This window comes from Enhydra lutris, unplaced genomic scaffold (genome assembly GCF_002288905.1).
Source record: "Enhydra lutris kenyoni isolate GAN:26980312 unplaced genomic scaffold, ASM228890v2 scaffoldscaffold57, whole genome shotgun sequence".
Classification (NCBI taxonomy): Eukaryota; Metazoa; Chordata; class Mammalia; order Carnivora; family Mustelidae; genus Enhydra; species Enhydra lutris.
This window is the reverse complement of record NW_019154141.1, coordinates 6,997,763-7,016,378: the sequence shown is the minus strand read 5'-3', so window position 1 is coordinate 7,016,378 and position 18,616 is coordinate 6,997,763. Positions and strand designations below refer to the sequence as shown.

At 38.1% G+C, this 18,616-nt stretch overlaps 1 protein-coding gene across 5 annotated transcripts in view; it reads left to right on the top strand.

The window, feature by feature from the left end:
• Positions 1–18,616, top strand: part of LOC111158095 (helicase with zinc finger) — a 172,878-nt gene that overhangs the window by 64,296 nt on the left and 89,966 nt on the right. For all 5 annotated transcript variants that reach the window (XM_022519932.1, XM_022519934.1, XM_022519935.1 and 2 more), the window contains 3 exons: positions 1,163–1,430; positions 13,773–14,106; positions 14,974–15,104. In XM_022519932.1, the coding sequence (XP_022375640.1) occupies positions 1,163–1,430; positions 13,773–14,106; positions 14,974–15,104 (733 nt within the window). The remainder of the gene's footprint in view (positions 1–1,162; positions 1,431–13,772; positions 14,107–14,973; positions 15,105–18,616) is intronic.

Here is an 18,616-nt window from a genome sequence, read left to right as displayed (position 1 = left end):
ATTAGGATAAACTGTCTTCTAGTATTGAGAAATGCCTTTTGGATGATTATGCTTAATATGTTTGTAGTTTATATATAACATTTTAATATAGGAAAATCTCTCACTAAGCTGTACATGGCAATTATGCCTTGTTCTCTCATTGCAAAGATAGTACAGGGTAACATTTTTGTGTTTTGAAGACCAGCTGATGTTTCTTTAAATTTCTTATTATATCTTCCCCGGTTTTAACCTCATTTGTGAAGCCATCTTTTCAATTATGTTACATTAAAACTGGATCTCAGCCTAATGAGTCAGTCAGGCAACTTTTTTTTTTCCCCTTTTAGTTACGTTTCATATTTACAGGGATATGTATGTTCCACCAAGTAGAAAATGTCATACGCACTGCAGTCAGAGCGTGCCTGCCCAGTGCTCAGAATCTATGTTACGATAAATTTCACCCTGTGCTGGTACTGTGCTACGGTTTTTTTTCCCAGAGATGTCAGAACTTGAACAGTCCTTCATTTTGACATTGTGTCCTACTTAACGGTATAATGTCACTGAGGCTAAACTGAATTTTTCTGAAATGGCATTTGAATGGTACATCGTCTCATCTTTTAATGAGGAATTAGCAGTACTTTTACATGAATATTTCCTAAAAGATATTTGTTTGTCGTAAGTTGACTTTCAGAGAGTTTCACTGTGCTTTACTACACAAGAAAAGACACAGTTTCTGATCTTGTCTTGCTGTCATGGGCAGGTATTGGTAGTAGGAAGGGAAAAGTGATTTGTCACCTGATAGATTTTATCTCAGGAGGAATTTATCCTGCAGTTCAGATTACTGTTGACTGTCAGTGAATTTCTAAATGTTAATCTGTATTTTCAATATGTTAATGACTTTTTTGTTACATTCTATCCTAATGTTAAAGAAAAAAGGTGGTTTTTTTCTTTTATTTATTTATTTATTTATTTATTTTACATGGGTTCCTATTTATGTTATTTTGTTAAGCTAGACAAAAGATTTCTGATACGGGGAAGATTCTCTGTCAAATGAGTTTTTGTATTGTTCTGTTTTTAAGAATTATGAGCTCTAGCATATAAAATGCTCCTACCAAAACGTGTAATGTATTATTTGGGAATTTTAATGTTGTGTTCCTTTATAAATGTGTTTTTTGTTTCCGTTTAGATCTTGAATACCTGATGCATGCAAAACAAGAGCTAGTAACCACAGCTAAGCGTTGGGATTCTTCTTCTAAGACTATTATAGATTTCGAACCCAATGAAACTACTGATTTGGAGAAGAGCCTTCTTATCAGATACCAAATTCCTCTCTCTGCTGACCAGCTGTTTACCCAGTCCGTTTTAGACAAATCGTTGACCAAGACCAACTATCAGTCACGGCTGCATGACCTTCTTTATATTGAGGAGATAGCCCAGTATAAAGAAGTCAGCAAGTAAGTTACTTTAGAAGCACTTTGTTTCAAAAGAAACCCCTCCCCATTCGATGGTATTTTTTATTTTTAAAATGGAGATGTGCCTAAGTGAGGAGAGGTAGTAACGGTTGTTATTCAATAGCTGTTGTTTAGTGCTGTGTCCTGTTCGTCTCGGCCTCCCTGGTGCACAGTATATAGTTCATTTCTGCAAGACTGCCATGTGCTGGGATGCAAACATACGGTCCCTGCTGCACAGGAGCTTTCTGTTAATGGTAGTCAGAGTGTGTGCTCGGTAAATATTTGTTGAATAAATGTACAAAAACCGAAAGAGACTAAATATTTTGGAATGTAATTTTACAAATGAAATGATTGGGGACACCTGGGCGGCTCAGTACGTTGGGCTTCTGCCTTGGGCTCGGGTAATAATCCCGAGGTCTTGGGATCGAGTTCCGCATCAGGCTACTTAGGAGCTCATTGGGGAATCTGCTTCTCTCTCTCTCTCTGCCCCTCTTCCTGCTTGTGTGCTCACTCTTACTCTCTTTCTCTCCCTCTCAAGTACATAAATAAAATATAAAAAAAAAAACAAAACGAAGGACGCCTGGGTGGCTCAGTCGGTTAGGCCGCTGCCTTCGGCTTGGGTCATGATCCCAGGATGTTGGGATCGAGTCCCGCGTCCGGCTCCTTGCTCGGCAGGGAGCCTGCTTCTCTCTCCGCCTCTGCCTGCCACTCTGCCTACTTGTGATCTCTCTCTGTCAAATAAATAAATAAAATCTTAAAAAAAAAAAAAAAAAACGAAATGAATTAAATCTTCAGGAAAACTATTTGTTAATAGTAAAATACCTTTTGAGACACTTATAAATGCTTTAACATACTTTACATTTTATCCATATGCCACAGGTGGAGACCGAGGGTAAATCCAAGAGCTTATTTGAGGGACACCTGGGTGGCTCAGTCGGTTAAGCGGCTGTCTTCGACTTAGGTCATGATCCCGGAGTCCTGGGATTGAGCCCTATGTCAGGCTCTCCGCTCAGTGGGGAGCCTGCTTCTCCCTCTCCCTCTGGCTTATGCACTCTTCCATGCTCACTTGCTCGCTCTCTCTCAAATGAATAAGTAAAATCTTAAAACAGAACAACAAAAAAACCAAAAGCTTATTTGAGTCATTATAGAAGAAGTAATCTTAGCAGTGAAATTTTGGGGCACCTGCGTGGCTCACTTGGTTAAGCATCTGACTCTTGATTTTGGCTCTCGGCATGGTCTTGGAGCTGTGAGAGCAAGCCTTGCATTGGGCTCTGCACTCAGTGTAGAGTTGGCTTGAGATGCTCTCCCTCTGCACTCCCCACCTCCTGCTCTTGGATGCGTGCTCGCTCTCTCATAAATAAATAAAATAAATTTTAAAAGATTAAAAAAATGAAAGTTTGAGTGAAGGAAGATATATTAATGAAGTCATTTGGTAGTAGCATTCCACTTTTTCAATAAAATGGAAGTAAGCCTTAAATACTGAACCATAGTTATGAGACATAAATATATATATTTTTAAATTTATTTTTATTATTTGACAGAGATCACAAGTAGGCAGAGAGGCAGGCAGAGGGGGAGGAGGAAGCAGGCTCCCCACTGAGCAGAGAGCCCGATGTGGGGCTTGATCCCAGGACCCCGAGATCATGACAGAGCCGAAGGCAGAGGCTTAACCCATGGAGCCACCCAGGCGCCCCAAGACATAAATGTATTTTTTATAAGTAGTTTTCTCTTTAGGTATAGCCTAACCAATCTATTTTTTTCCCAAGATGTCTTATTTTGGTACCTTATCATTAATATTATTAATAGATACTGAACACTCATTAAGGAATATATTCAGAGAAAGAAAAGTAAAAAAAATACCTGTGTTACTCTATTTATAGATCTAGCTTTTGGAACATATCTAATTTGAAATTAAATACTTGTAAAATTTACAATGTTATATAGAATATATTTTTCATTACTCTTAAGACTTCAAATTATGGCCACTGATGGTCTCTTACAAGACTTTTATTAACAGTGTCCATGTACAGTTCTAATGAAATAGTCATACTAAATAACGAGGACCAGGCAACCTTCTCGGGTCCCCTCCCTCCTCAGGAACTTTGTACTATCACTTTGCTATCGCTCAATAAACCTTGAAAAAAAAAATAACAAGGACAGTGGCTTGTATCATGTATATTCACATTATTAATAGCATATATGTTATTTACATGGTCATAGGTTCCTTTTCCTCAGTAAAGAAAACATTGATTAAAAAATTGTGAATATTGGGATAAAATGGAGTTTAAAAGCTTACCAGAATCTTAAGAGACTATTCTGGAGTACCATATTAGAAATTCAGAAAACATTATGTGTTAACTTACACTTGTTTAAATGTAACAAATAAATATTGTTTGTTCAGGTTTAAAAATTATTCCATATATGTTACCTCAGAACTTATAACTAAAGATCAATAAGCTTATGGATTATTACCTTAAAAATAATTTTTTAAAAATGGAAATTTGGGATATCTGGGTGGCTTAGTGGCTTAAGCGTAGGACTCTTGATTTCAGCTCAGGTCATGATCTCCGGTCATTAGTTTGAGCCCCCTGTTGGGTTTTATGCTGGGTATGGCGTCTGCTGGAGATTTTTTCTCTCCCTCTGCACGGCCCCCCCCCCTTGCCTTTTTTCCTCTCCCCCCCTTTAAAAAAAAAAAAAAAAAAAGGAAATTTGAACAGATACAAGAATGAACCCTACAAAATTGTGGACATCAGATTCTGATTAAGAAACTAAGTGGATGAAAGTTCACTCTAAGAGTGCCTCGTAAGGGCTTTTTGGGGGCCCATATAAGGGACATCTAGGTGGCTCAGTCAGTTGAGCGTTTACTCTTGGTTTGGGCGGGTTGTGGTCTCAGGGTCGTTGGGTCGAGTCCTTTGTCGGGCTTTGTGCTGAGTGTGGAGACAGCTTGAGTTCTCTCTCCCCCTCTTCCCCTCCCCCTGCTTGCTCGCTCTCTCAAATTAATAAGTAAAATCTTCAAAAAAAAAAAAAAGCCCATATAAGAGGGGTTTGAAAATACCTGCATACATGCAACGTGAAATGAACACCTGTGGTAGACTCAAGTTGGTATATTTCTGGAGAATGTTTTTTGGGCAGTTTATATTAAAGGTCTTTAAAAGGTTTGAACCTTTTGGTGTAGTAATTCTTTCTACTTCTGAGGAATCATCCCGAAGAAAGAATCGGAGGTGAAGTTAAAGATGCCTGTACGTAATTGTCTTTCAAAGAGTAGTGAAAATAAGTAAATTATGATATCACCATATAATCCAGTGTTCTGTGACTACAGTTGTTCCCCCTCATCCATGGTTTCCCTTTCCGTGGTTTCAGTTGCCTGCGATCAGCTGTGGTCCAGAAGCATATGCTGCTTCTTGAGATCTGTCATCAGAGGGTCAGTGACAGCTTAATGCTACGTCACTAGGCTTTTGTCATTGACCTTACTTCATCTCATCACCCAGGCATGTCATCATCTCACATGATCACAGAAAGTGTGAGTACAGTACAGTAAGATATTTTGAGAGAGAGAGACACCCCACATTCACATGGCTTTTTTTTTTTTTACAGTATATTGTTATACTTGTTTTATTATTGTTAACCTCTTTTTGTACCAGTGTATTAAACTTTATCATAGGTATGTATGGTTAGGAAAAAACAGAGTATAAATAGGGTTTGGCACTATTCATGGTGGGTCTTGGATCATATCCCATGCAGATATTGGGGGGACTACTGTATTGAAATTATGTTCTTGAAGAATTTTCAAAACGGTAAAGATGCTGATGATACGATATAAAGGGAAAATATGCTAGTTATGAAAGCATCAACTGTAATTCTAATTTTGTATGAGTGTATATACATGCATATACATGAACATATTTGTATATAAAAATATTAGAAAGAGTTAAAGCATTATGTGTTCTGGTTGATGAAATGAGTAATTTCTATGTTCTTTTTTTTTTTTTTTTTTTTTGGTCTGTTTTTTAAAGATTTTGTTTATTTGTCAGAGAGCACACATGCACGTGAGAGAGACAAGCACGGGGGAGGGGCAGAGAGAGAGGGAGAAGCAGGCTGAGCAGGGACCCCAATTTGGGATCCGATCCCAGGATCCTAGGATCAAGATCTGTCCTGAAGGCAGGTGCTTAACCGACTGAGCCACCCAAGGGTCCCTTTTTTATGTTCTTTTTTTTTTTTTTTTAAGATTTTATTTATTTATTTGACAGAGATCACAAGTAGGCAGAGAGGCAGGCAGAGAGAGAGGAGGAAGCAGGCTCCCCGCTGAGCAGAGAGCCTGATGCAGGGCTCCATCCCAGGACCCTGGGATCATGACCTGAGCTGAAAGCAGAGGCTTAACCCACTGAGCCACACAGTTGCCCCCCCTTTTTATGTTCTAATGTGGTTTTCTCTATTTTTGAAATGTTGTATAATGACCACATGTTACTATTATACTAAGAAAAAGCAAACGAAGAAATAGAAGGTTAGGATACTATCAGTTGCAGTACTTGGTGATTCAGGTATAAAATTGCCCTTAGAGATGAAAAGAAGTAGTAAGGAACATCTGAGCTTTCTCTCTCTCTCTCTTTTTTTTAATCTTTAAAATTAGGTCTTTAAAATAGTTACTGATTCAAATAGGGATGTTTACAAATTGAATATAAGTCTATAGGATCACTTTTTATATTTATGCTAACTACACAAGAGTTAGAAGGATCTTAAAGATGGAAATGAGGGGACTCCTGGGTGGCTCAGTGGGTTAAGCCTCTGCCTTCAGCTCAGGTCATGGTCTCAGGGTCCTGGGATTGAACCCCGCATTGGGCTCCCTGCTCAGCAGGGAGCCTGCCCCCCCGACCCCGCCTGCTGTTCTGCCTACTTGTGATCTCTCTCTCTCTGTCAAATAAATAAATAAAATCTTTCATTAAAGATGGAAATGAGAATTTATTGCTACATGTCTAATGTGACAAGTAGATAGTACTATGTTAGAGAATTTGAAAATTTCCAGTGGTTCTCTCACCCAGAGAGGAGACCCCCTGGATGTGAAGACTGGTAAATTAAACTTCTGAATTTGACAGGCTTGTAAAATTTTGGGAAGTACAGCATAGAGTTTGTGCACATACCAAGAAGCAAATCGTCTTAGTTATTAGATGGAGTTCACAGAGGGTGTCTGTAAGCAGATGGACGAGGGACAAATAGCTATAAACTGAAGGATTTTGAAAAATTGTTGATGAAGTTTTATATATACTTAAAAAATTGTATTTTCTGTTTTTTCCTTCTTTCCCCTTTGAACTTAATATATTAATTTTATTGTTGCCTTGAATTTAATTCCCATTTGATCGTTAATTCTTTAAGCACAAATAACGTGAAAGATGTATTTAAGAAATGAATTTGAGGGACTCTCTATGCAGCTACTAAACTATTTCAGCAAACTTTTTCTGTAAAGGTCCAGCAAGTAAATATTAAAGGCTCTATGGACTTGGTATAGTCCTTCTTGCATAGCTTCTTTGTTTTGTCTTGTTTTATTTCTTGTTTTTGTAAGAACTGTTCTTAGTTAAGGTCTATACAGAACAGGCTGAAGGTTGGATTTGGTCCTCGGGCCGTCTGATTGGATCATTTTACTTGTCTGTTTCATCAGTACGAGTCATCAAAGCAAACCCATGTCACCATTAGAGTGGTGAAGAATGTTTTGCTGTGGATTGAGACTCAGTTTAAAGCCAGAAGACAGTGGCTTGGGTAAACGGAGTCGTCCCTCTAAATGACTCGGATGTGTATTGACAGTAGTAATGTATTCTGTATGCAATGGAATATGCTTCTTTGAGATGTAGTGAGAGTTAGCCATGATTAATAGGGTATTTCCTAAGATCAAGAGAATGTATTGGTCATTTGTGAACTTTGACAATTAAAAAAAAGATTTTATTTATTTATCTGACACACACAGAGAGAGCATGAGCTGGGGTGGGGGAAGAGGGACAAAGGGAGAGGGAGAAACAGGCTCCCCGCTGATCAGAGACCCCCCCCCCCCCAATGTAAGGCCTGATCCCAGGATGCTGGGATCATGACCTGAGCCAAAGGCAGACACTTAAACTGACTGAGCCACCCAGGTGCCTCAGAACTTTGACAATTGAAGCAGAATATTGCTCATCATGAAAGTAATGTCAAGGTTTTTACATCTTAATTGTAAAGTTTGGATTATATTTTTACATGGTTACCCTTAGCATTCCTTCCTTGAATATGGGATTGAATGAAGCCTCTCAAGATTAGACAGAATAGGGGCTCCTGGGTGGCTCAGTGGGTTAAAGCCTCTGCCTTCAGCTCAGGTCATGATCCCAGGGTAATGGGATCGAGCCCTCCCTTGGGCTCTCTGCTCCGTGGGGAGCCTGCTTCCTCCTCTCTGCCTGCCTCTCTGCCTACTTGTGATCTCTGCCTGTCAAATAAATAAATAAATAAAATCTTTAAAAAAAAAAAAGACAGAATATATTTTGGCTTGAGTTTGGATGTAGTAATCAAGTTTATCTTTTTATTTTTTTTACTTTAAAGAAAGGGATGATTTTTTAAAGCGGTCTGGAAATTAAGATTTCTTTTTATGTTAAGTTCTAGTGTGAGATGTGTGGGGGTGGTAAAGACAATACTGAATTTCATTTAAGTTTTAGAAAATGCCCTTCAGTTCTTTCAAGATTAAGAAAAAAAAAAAAGTATTTCTCTTGTCTTCAGCGACATGTTGATATGCATTCAATTATGATTCTACCTTGAAGTGAAAGCTATCTGATTCTTAGATGCACATTTTCAAAAGAAATTGACTCTTGGCTGAAGCTGTTGTGTCCATTAAACTGTGTAGCGGTGTGCCTAATCAGGTTTCCCTGGCTTCTCGGTGCTGAGAGCCGGCATGACAGGCCTGGTGTGTGGATGTACATTTCGTCATTAAGATGGGTGAGGCGAGGCCTCTGTTGGGTCTGCCTGAGTTCTGTTGCTCTGCCTCAGTAAATCCAGGTATTGGCTTATTACCTTGGTTGATTTTTGTTATCATTCATTTAGTCAGAAATTGTGTGAAGTGAAATTCTGTATATAGCTTTGAAAGTCTTTTAAAGTTATACTTGAGAGATATAACTGTTGCTAAGATTGATAGAGCCATATTTCTTTTAGCTGATATTAAATTGGTCCAAATTTGCTTGGCTGCTATTCTGCTGTTTCCCAAAATGTTAGGAATTATATAAGCTTTAAGGTTGATTTCAAAATGTGGCAAGCAGTAATAGAAAGATGGTTTTTCTTTTTATTAAGAAATATCTTTGTTAATTGTACAATATATCTTGTATTCTAGGTATTTCTGAGTTATTAAATCTTAAAAATATATATGCTGTTTTAAATACTTAAGATATCTTACTAATACAGTTTATTTTTAGGCTGTTAATCTTCTTGAAAATTAAATATTACTAGCTGTAACTTCTACCAGAAATTCTATTATGTCTATATCTTGAACATATGATGTATCTTCTGGGAGAAAGCTCTGTTTCTTAGTACTTTTATTTTCTAGTGCCTCTACCTTAGGAGTTTTGTTGTAAGGTACAACTAAATGTCATAAGAGGATTCTGTTACTGCTTTAAGACTGAGGTGAATTTTTCATGCTTGCTAAATTGTGATCAGGTGTTTTGGGATGGCAGATTCTAAAACAGATGCAATAGAAAAATTTTAACATATTGCCTTAGTTGAGAAAATATTATACAATTTCTAGAATTTGTTGGGGAATAGTATAAAGTAGTCAAAATAGAAATATGTTGCCTGGAAAAAATGAGGTTATTATGAAAATGTAAAAGTAATTCAATGAACAAATTTTTTTGAGTATTCAAAGTGTTAGGTTCTAGACTGGCCACTGCTGATTCTAAGGCAAACACACTATGTTTCTTTCTTCCTCAAAAGTTTGTAATCTATGAAACAAATACAACACTGTATGTTAACTAACTGGAATTAAAATAAACTTAGAATAAGTTACCCAGTGAGGGAGACAGACCTATAAATATAGGGTTGTAATACAGTGTAATAAGTACTTCAATAGAGGAAAGCACGAAGGTCCCACAGGAGAGCATCTGCCCCACAGTAGTGGGGAGAAGGAGGATAGTCAAGTCAAGGAGGGAATCAAGTCGGCTTTTGGGAATAAGGTGGTGTTTAAGCTGAAAAATTTTTTTAAAAAGATTTTATTTACTTTAGAGAGGAAGTGTGAGAGAGTGCTCTCCTGTGCGCATGTTGGGGTATGGGTAGTGGGAGAGAATCTCAAGCAGCCTCCCTGCTGAGCAGGGAGCCCGATGTGGGGCTTTGTCTTATAACCCATGAGTTTTTGACCTTAGCCAAAACCAAGAGTCTGACCCTCAACCGACTGAGCCACCAGGGTGCCCCTTTAAGCTGAATTTAAGACAAAATAAACAAAAATAAAACAAAAAAAACCAGGTAAAATTGTCAGATGAAGAATACAAAGGTATGTTAAGGTTCTTACATCTTAATTGTTGGAAGGAACAGGATATGAGAATAAGAGGATAGAATTTTGGGGGAAATTGCAAGTTGGTCATCATTGCTGTAATGGAGGGCTCATGTTGGGTTGGGTGGGGTGGTGAGAGAAAGCTGTTTAAGCCTTACCCTTAGAGCCAGAGGAAGCTGCTCATCTTCAGACTTAAATTTTGCGAAGATCTTCTGGTGGTGGTATGAAGTATAGATTTGAAACAAGAAGTGATGTTAGGAGTTTGTTATGGTTATCCATGTTCAGAATGTTAAGATGCAGAGGAATTAGGAGGAAGAGGAACCAGCAGGAGGGCTTGGTGAATGTATGATGGGGGATTGAAGGATGGTGACAGACACAAGGTCAAGGATAACATGGTTTCTGTCTTGAACACCTAGGTTGATGAGAGTGCTGTTGCGTAAGATATATAATACATGGAAAGACTAGTTTGGGATGACAGAAGGGGACGTCAGATCGTGACTGTGTTTTGCTTATACTGAGTTTGAAGAGCATATAAGCTAAGGTGTCTGTTTGATGGTTGGGTTTACAGCCCTGAGCTGAGAGATCTAGGAGGTTGACCTCACCTGATGAGAACCTACAGAGTAAGAAGAGGGCAGGGTGGACTTTTAGCAGGTGGCCAGTGCTTGGGTGGAGGATGGAGGAACTCCTAGAAAGGTAAGAATAAAACTAGAGAGTATGACTTTTGGGAAGTCAATAGAAGAGGGAGTTTCAAGAAGTAGAAAGTGGTTGCAAAGTTAAAAAAAATTAAAATTAAAAAATTGTATATCAACTTTAGCAGCAAAGAGACCATTTCTTCTTTTCTTTCTTTCTTTTTTTTTTTTTTTTAAGATTTTATTTATTTGACAGAGATCTAAAGTAGGCAGAGAGGCAGGCAGAGAGAGAGGGGGAAGCAGGCTCTCCACTGAGCAGAAAGCCCGATGTGGAGCTCGATCCCAGGACCCTGAGATCATGACCTGAGCTGAAGGCAGAAGCTTAACTCACTGAGCCACCCAGGCGCCCCTCTTCTTTTCTTTTTAAAGATTGTGTTCACTTAAGAGAGAGAGAGTGAGCGAGCCTGCACGCACTCACAGGGGGAGGGGCAGAGAGAGAGGGAGAAGCAGACTCCCTGCTGAGCAGGGAGGCGGAAGCGGGCCTTGATCCCAAGACCCTGGGATCATGACCTGAGTTGAAGGCAGACGCTTAATCAACTGAGCCACCCAGGCGCCCCCAAAGAGACCATTTCTGAATGAAGAATGCACTATAAGAAATTTCTTTCCTCTCTGAAAACTTTTAATGACCGTAAATCTCATATATGTGGAGTAAAGGAAAGTAAAAATTTAACTGTATTTGAAAAAGTGTGAATAAGCCATGGGCTCCTGTTTTTTTTAAAAGCATATGTTGTATTACCAAAAAAAAAAAAAAAAAAAAAAAAAGGGCAGGTCAACATAGATTATATGTAAACTGGGGAGTGTAATATACTTTTATTTTCTTTTTATGTGACTCTTAGTGCACATTCCAGTCTTTAAATTTAGAGTCAAATGTAACTAGATAACATACAAACTGTATTTCTTTAAATTATCATCCTACTTTTCTGTTTTGGATCTAGTAAAATATGCACAGAAAATGAGAAAAATATAACATGATTTTTTAATAATTCCACACACATGGCAAATACTGCTAAAATTCATTTAATCCTCATTAGAGCCGGATCATTAAATACTAACTTTAGTATATACTTATACATGTTTTTGAAGTTTAAGTGTTCTGTTTTTAGGTTACTAATGGAACTTGTAAGCTCTTATTATTTATTATATGCATAAGTAGCTATTCAGATATGTTATATTACTTAAAGATTTCTGTAACAATATTTCTCTATCCTTATACTTTTCTACTTTATTTTTTTACTTTTTACTTTTCTAACTTAAAGTATAAAAATGGACATTCAACATTTTAATATGGTGTTTTTCTTTTCTTCTTTTTAAAGATTTTATTTATTCATTTGAGAGAGAAAAAAAGAATGAGGGTGGGGAGAGAGGCACAGGGAGAAGGAGAAGCAGACTCCCTGCTGAGCAGGGAGCCTAATGCGGCATGTGTCGCAGGACCTTGAGATTGTGGCGTGAACTGAAGGCAGACACTTAACTGAGCTACACAGGTGCCCCTTAATATGGTGTTTTAATTAGATTTGTTTTCCTAATATTGTAAGCAGATGTTTTCTTTTTATTTTATTTTATTTTATTTATTTATTTGACAGAGAGATAGAGATTACAAGTAAGCAGACAGAGGGAGAGAGAGAAACAAGCTCCCTGCTGGGCAAGGAGCCCGTTGCAGGGCTCGATCCCAGGACCCTGAGACCATGACCTGAGCTGAAGGCAGAGGCTTAACCCACTGAGCCACCCAGGCACCTCCAGATGTTTTCATTAAGAAAATTTACAGTGTTTTAAAAAAGTTTTTTTTCTTAAGAATTTGTAAGATATTCTTTTTTTTTTTTTTTTTTTTAAGATTTTATTTATTTATTTGTCAGAGAGAGAGAGGGAGAGAGAGCAAGCACAGGCAGAGGGAGAAGCAGGCTCCCTGATGAGCAAGGAGCCCGATGTGGGACTCGATCCCAGGACGCTGGGATCATGACCTGAGCCGAAGGCAGCTGCTTAACCAACTGAGCCACCCAGGCGTTCCTAGAATTTGTAAGATATTCTTAGCATCATGCATACAAAAGAAGATTTGAAAAGAAGACAGTTCAGTAGTACCATTTAAAAGTAGCCTTTTTCCACAAATGGATATTTAAATTTTAAAAGAACTTAATTTTTTTCATTCACATAATTTGAAATCTTCTGAAGAAAAAAGTAGAAAATGTTACCTTCCCTCTTTAACTGCTTTGTCTTCTCTCTGCGGCGCCGTTTCAGAATGGCAAAGGAGAGAGCTGTCCGTTAGTTTAAATCTTTCTTCCACCTCCTATTTCTTGACCAGGTATCTCGATTCTCTGTACTTGTTTGTCACACACATTCTTTCTCACACTCATGGGTACACACGGGAGTGCAAGTGAGTGCACTGGCCGTTGCCTGACAAGCTAGCTCTTAACTTTGTTTTCTGTAATTCCGCAAGGGATCTGTCTCAGTGGAGTCATGAACAAAAGTTTATTCTGGATGTTATTCGTTAACAGCATTGAAAGAAAAATTTCACAGTTTGAATCTTTTGTGTACTTGAAAAGCCTCAGTTTAATGAAGGTCCGTTTTAGTTTCAATGCTGTGTTTCCGTCTGGCTTTAGGGGATTTTGAAGTTTTAATGGTTCCAGGGAGTGTTCAAGCAGACTTCTGAATTAATTAACATGTGATAACATTTCATTTTATTAAAATACCATACTTAGCTTTATTTTAAATGTTTAAGTTTTATTTTATTTTTTTAAGATTTTTATTAGAGAGAGAGTGAACGAGAGAGCACGACTGGGGGACGAGGCAAAGGGAGAAGCAGCCTCCTCACTAAACAGGGAGCCCCATGCAGGGCTCGATCCCAGGACCCTGGGATCATGACCCAGGCCGAAGGCAGATGCTTTAACCGACTGAGCCACCCAGGTGTCCCTTAAATGTTCAGGTTTTAAAAATGTTTGTTTTCTTTAGCTCAACTAAATAAATGCCTTTATGTAACTTAGATGAAAGTTTATTGACTTAAAAAAAGTTTTGTTGTTTCCAGCTTGGATTAATGGCAGAAAGGTAATATATGGTTTGTAGCTTGATGGGATGGAATTGATGGAGTTTTAAGTTTTTGTACGTTTAAATTTGATTTATTTTGTTCTGCTCTTCTAGTTTTTTTGTTTTGATGTAAAACATTCAGACTCGTTTTTACTTTTGATTTAGGTTCAACCTTAAAGTGCAGTTGCAGATTCTAGCAAGTTTCATGCTCACTGGAGTTTCTGGAGGTGCAAAGTATGCTCAGAATGGACAACTTTTTGGTCGCTTTAAGCTTACTGAAACACTTTCTGAAGATACTTTGGCTGGACGGCTGGTGATGACCAAAGTCAATGCTGTTTATTTATTACCAGTCCCTAAAGAGAAGTTAGTACAGACCCAGGGAACCAAAGAGAAGGTTTATGAAGCTACTATTGAAGAAAAAACAAAAGAATATATATTTTTAAGGATATCCAGGGAATGCTGTGAAGAACTTAATCTTCGGCCTGATTATGACACACAGGTGTGTTCTGAAGTGAGGTAACTTAATTATGGTTGTCTGTAATGTCCTTGTCAGCTGATAGAATTCTGGTTTGATTTTCCACCTTCTGTTCTAACCAGAAATGCAGTTGATTTTGAAGTGTTATAGAGGTGGGTAGAGAATTAGACCTCTGGTAACTCTTGGAGAAATTAAGTAACATCTACAATGTTTCAGTCTTACATGAGGCCAAACTTTCTGATGAGAATTTTAAATCAGCAATAGAAGAACAGATTAAAGGAAACTAAGCCACATTCAGGGACAGTTCTCATTGGAGGTTGTATCTGCTTATGTTCTCCTCTCTTTGTGGTTTCTTAGGTGAACTGTGTGTTCACTCTGCCATATTTAACTGGAGAGCCAATCTTCTTTAAAATTTTATTTCTCTTTAAACATAAAATTTGGTGATTGTTATTTATTCATAGTAAATTGATACAGTGTCCTGGGCCTGATTTTTTTTTTAACCACTTAAGAGATAATATCTCACAGATGTTCTACGGATTTCATCAAATATAGTATTCCTAGGAATGTGGTGGAACAAGATAACCTTTATTTAGATATTAAGTGACTCATAAGTACTTCATTTTCTTTAGATGTTAAATAAGGTTAATAATGATATATACATCACTGGTACTAGTAAGTGGATAATTTATGTAAAGTGCATATTACAGTGCCTGACAGTAAGTAAACAAAGCAAATATTAGCCATAATAATTCTTACTAAAATAACATTGCACTTAAGAGAATCTCTAAACTTGGCTTCCCTAAAAGGTTATCTCCACAAAAATTTTTAGCAAGCTGCAAGCATTGATGTTTGCATTCATGCACTTAAAAAAAAATTTATTTTGTGTTTCAGGTTGAACTTCAGTTTCAATTAAATCGATTACCCCTCTGTGAAATGCATTATGCGCTAGACAGGATCAAGGACAACGGGGTTTTGTTTCCAGACACCACTATGACTCCAACCATACCTTGGAGTCCTAACAGGTACAGAAAAGGAGATGTCTCACTAGAAGTGAAATTGAATTTCTGTATCAAATAATGCCAATATAGTTTTTAAAGCAAATTTGCCATACTCTCCAGGAGCCGTGTATTAGTAGAGAAAGGGGAGTGAAAAAGCCCTTGAAAGGAAACATTTGAGTTTCATCATGTACTTTCTTCACTTTTCCTCAGAGTCTAAATGAGTTCTCTTGCTCTTCTCAACAACCTTAATTTGATAGAATGCCAAGCGATTCAGGAATATTTCTGAGTATAAGTTGAATGGGAAAATTAGGATCTTTTAAAAGTGGTTCAAACAGTTCATTTAAAATGATTTTTATCATAGATAATATTTCAGAAACTGCTCTCAGGTTAAGGGTTGTATGAATATTTTCCTGCTTCAGTTCACTTTGGCACATCTTCGTAAGTGTCTTTATAAGGGTACTTCTGATTTGTTTCCAGACTAACCCTGACGGCTGTATGACTGCATCTTTCTTCTCGTCCTTTTCCCTGAGTTTTTATCTTCTCGGCCCCTGCTGCTGCCCTGCTCATTCCACCTTTTATTCCTTTCTTTTTTTAATCTCAGTGCCTCTCCACAATAGAAGGTTATTTATTTATCACTTGTGTCACTCCAGTCATGGTCGGGTGGCCCTGCTCCACCACTGATGGAGGCCCTGGTATCTTCAGTAAGTGGTTTCCATGGTTTCACCCCGTGTGTTGACATCCAGCTGGCAGGCAGGGGAAGAATGACCACAGGGGATCCCGTAGGAAAGTTTTATGGGCCAGGCCTCGAGGTGGCCTATAGCTCTTACCCTCACATTCTATTTCTTTCGGTTCTAAAAACAGAACAAAGCACAAGATGCCTTACAACAGAAAACCCAAATCATTTCTCCCTTGTTTCACAAGGGAGAAACTATCATTTTTGCATTCTTAAGGCAAAAAAGAAACTTATAGAAACTTAACTATCTTTTTTGCATTCTTCATTTTATTGCCAAAATTCACAAGCAGGAGTAGTTTATGTATTTCCGCTGTTCTTTGTACTCATCCTGTGATCTCCGTTTTCCACTTCCTCACTGTCCTGGAAGTAATCAGTGATCTATAATTGTAAAACTCCAGTCTTCTTAGTTCCCATTTGGTTCGCTTTCTCTGTACCTTTTCCCCTCCTTCCGTTCTTACAGCCAGTGTATAATTTAGAGTCGGACTACGTAAGGAACCTTATAGTCAGTCGGTCTCCTGTCCTGTAGTCTGTGTCTCCGTTCTCTGGTCCATCCCACATATTTCTGCCACAGTTAGTTTGCTAAAATAATAATTTCATTTCAGTGGTTACATATCTCTGAGGGTGTCTCCTTGATATGTGGAGAGTCCGAGCGGGCGCCCGCCGTCCTCTTGTTATGTAGTCCTATTGACAGGGCTTTCCAGCCGTAGCTTCAGATTTCTTCTACCTTTTGCTACTTGACACCCCCCTTTTCCCCTCTAAATCCCCATGCTCTAGCCATATTGAGTTACCATGAAGTTTCTTTAATTGGCCCTACACTTAATTTTTTTCTTTCTTTCTTTTTTTTAAGATTTTATTTATTTGACAGAGAGAGACAGAGTGAGAGAGGGAACACAAGCAGAGGGAGTGGGAGAGGGAGAAGCAGGCTACCTGTAGAGCTGGGAGCCCAGTGTGGGGCCCGATCCCAGAACCCTGGGATCATGACTGGAGCCAAAGGCAGATGCTTAATGACTGAGCCACCCAGGCACCCCAGTTTCTTATAATTTTTTAAAAAATTGTGGTAAAATTTATGTAATGCAAAACTGACCTTCTAAACCCCTTTTTAAGTATATAGTTGAGTAGTGTTAAGTATATTCACATTGTCATGCAGTCATTCTCCAGAGCCTTCTCGTCTAGCAAAACTGACACTGTCTACCCATCAAGCTCAGAGTTTCCCCCTCCCGCCATTTTTATCTATAAGTGATTTTCTTTCCCTGAAATAATCTTTGCCCAGTGTTATCTGTTGATCCACCTGTCCTTTAAGATTCAGTCCAGCTCAGCTGCTCTCTCCTTCAAGGAGATGAGCCTGACCCTTCCATTTTCATTTTTCCAAGAAAAATATCTTGAGTACCTTCTGTGGGCTAGATTCAGTTAGTTTTGTGCTTTCAAGCACAATTATTCTCATTTTATTTATTTAAATATTTATTTAAATATAAATATATTTATTATTCTCTCTTATTATTTTTGTCACTTGCGTACATTTTTCCGGTTTTTGTTACACTCTGAGGTCTTTGAAGGAAGAGACCGCGTCTCACTTATCTGTCAGTCCTCAACAGGGCCTTACACATTATTAATTTATGACATATTCAGCTCACTTAGAGTTTCAAGTTTAAAGAAGGAAATTAAGATTTCAAATGTGAGAGCATACCAGTAAACTTTTCGGCATGTACTTGATATGTTTACTTCTCAAAATTATATTGTACATAACGGTATATTCAAGTACAACTGACTGCAAGGGTTAACTGCAGAAGTAACTAAGAAAATGTCAAGTATCAGAAAACGTCTGAGCAGGAAGAGATTCCATACCGCTGCAATTTAAATAGTAACTAAAGGTGTCTGAGTGGGGGAATATACTGAGAAACCATTAGCCGTATAAAGTTTTTTTGGGGATAAGGTGGAATACAGATAGATAAATGAGCATGTGGTCTGTAAACTAATTATAAAAATGCATTAGACCAGGGGAAAAAAAGGACTCTGAATTAGTGTGATTCAGGGTTTAAGTAATTTTTATTCAGAATGAGCTTGAAGAGACTATGTTATTTTATTTTAAAGATTTTTATTTATTTATTTGAGAGCGAGTGAGTGAGCACTAGTGGGGGTGGGCAGAGGGAGAAGCACATTCCCCGCTGGGCATCAAGCCTGACGTGGGGCTTGATCCCAGGACCCTGGGACCATGACCTGAGCCGGAAACAGACATTTCCCCGACTGAGCCACCCAGCCGCCCTGAGACTGTTATTTTAAACTGTGAAAATCGAGATGGGTCTTACTGGCCCATGTATTCTAAGTCCTCTTCCCTCTATGGAGCAGGTGGCACACTAAAGACAACTTGTGCTCATTGGCCTTCCTCATTCATGACCAGAAACTGTAGAGGTGACCAGCATTGATGGTTTCTGATCTGCTCTGAAGCATTTATTTATACTGAAGCAGTTGATAAGTAGAATGGGCTGTATAAATAAAGAGATAATATATTTTAGAGCTGTACCTATAAATTCGTCATGAATGTCTTAGATCGATACTTTTATATATAACTTACTATTTGTCTCATAAGTTCATTGAAGTCACCACATTTGAAGAATTAGAGCATGTTTTTAAAAGTTTTGTTTGTTTTTGAAAGTGTGTATTGGTCAAGTAATATGTCATTTTTCTGAAGTCCTCAGTGAACGTGGTAATAGAAACTAATGTTAATTGAGCACTAACTGCTCAATTATTTTTCTAAACAGCTTTTCTAAACAGCACCTCATTTGATCCTAGAAAGACCATCTGATAC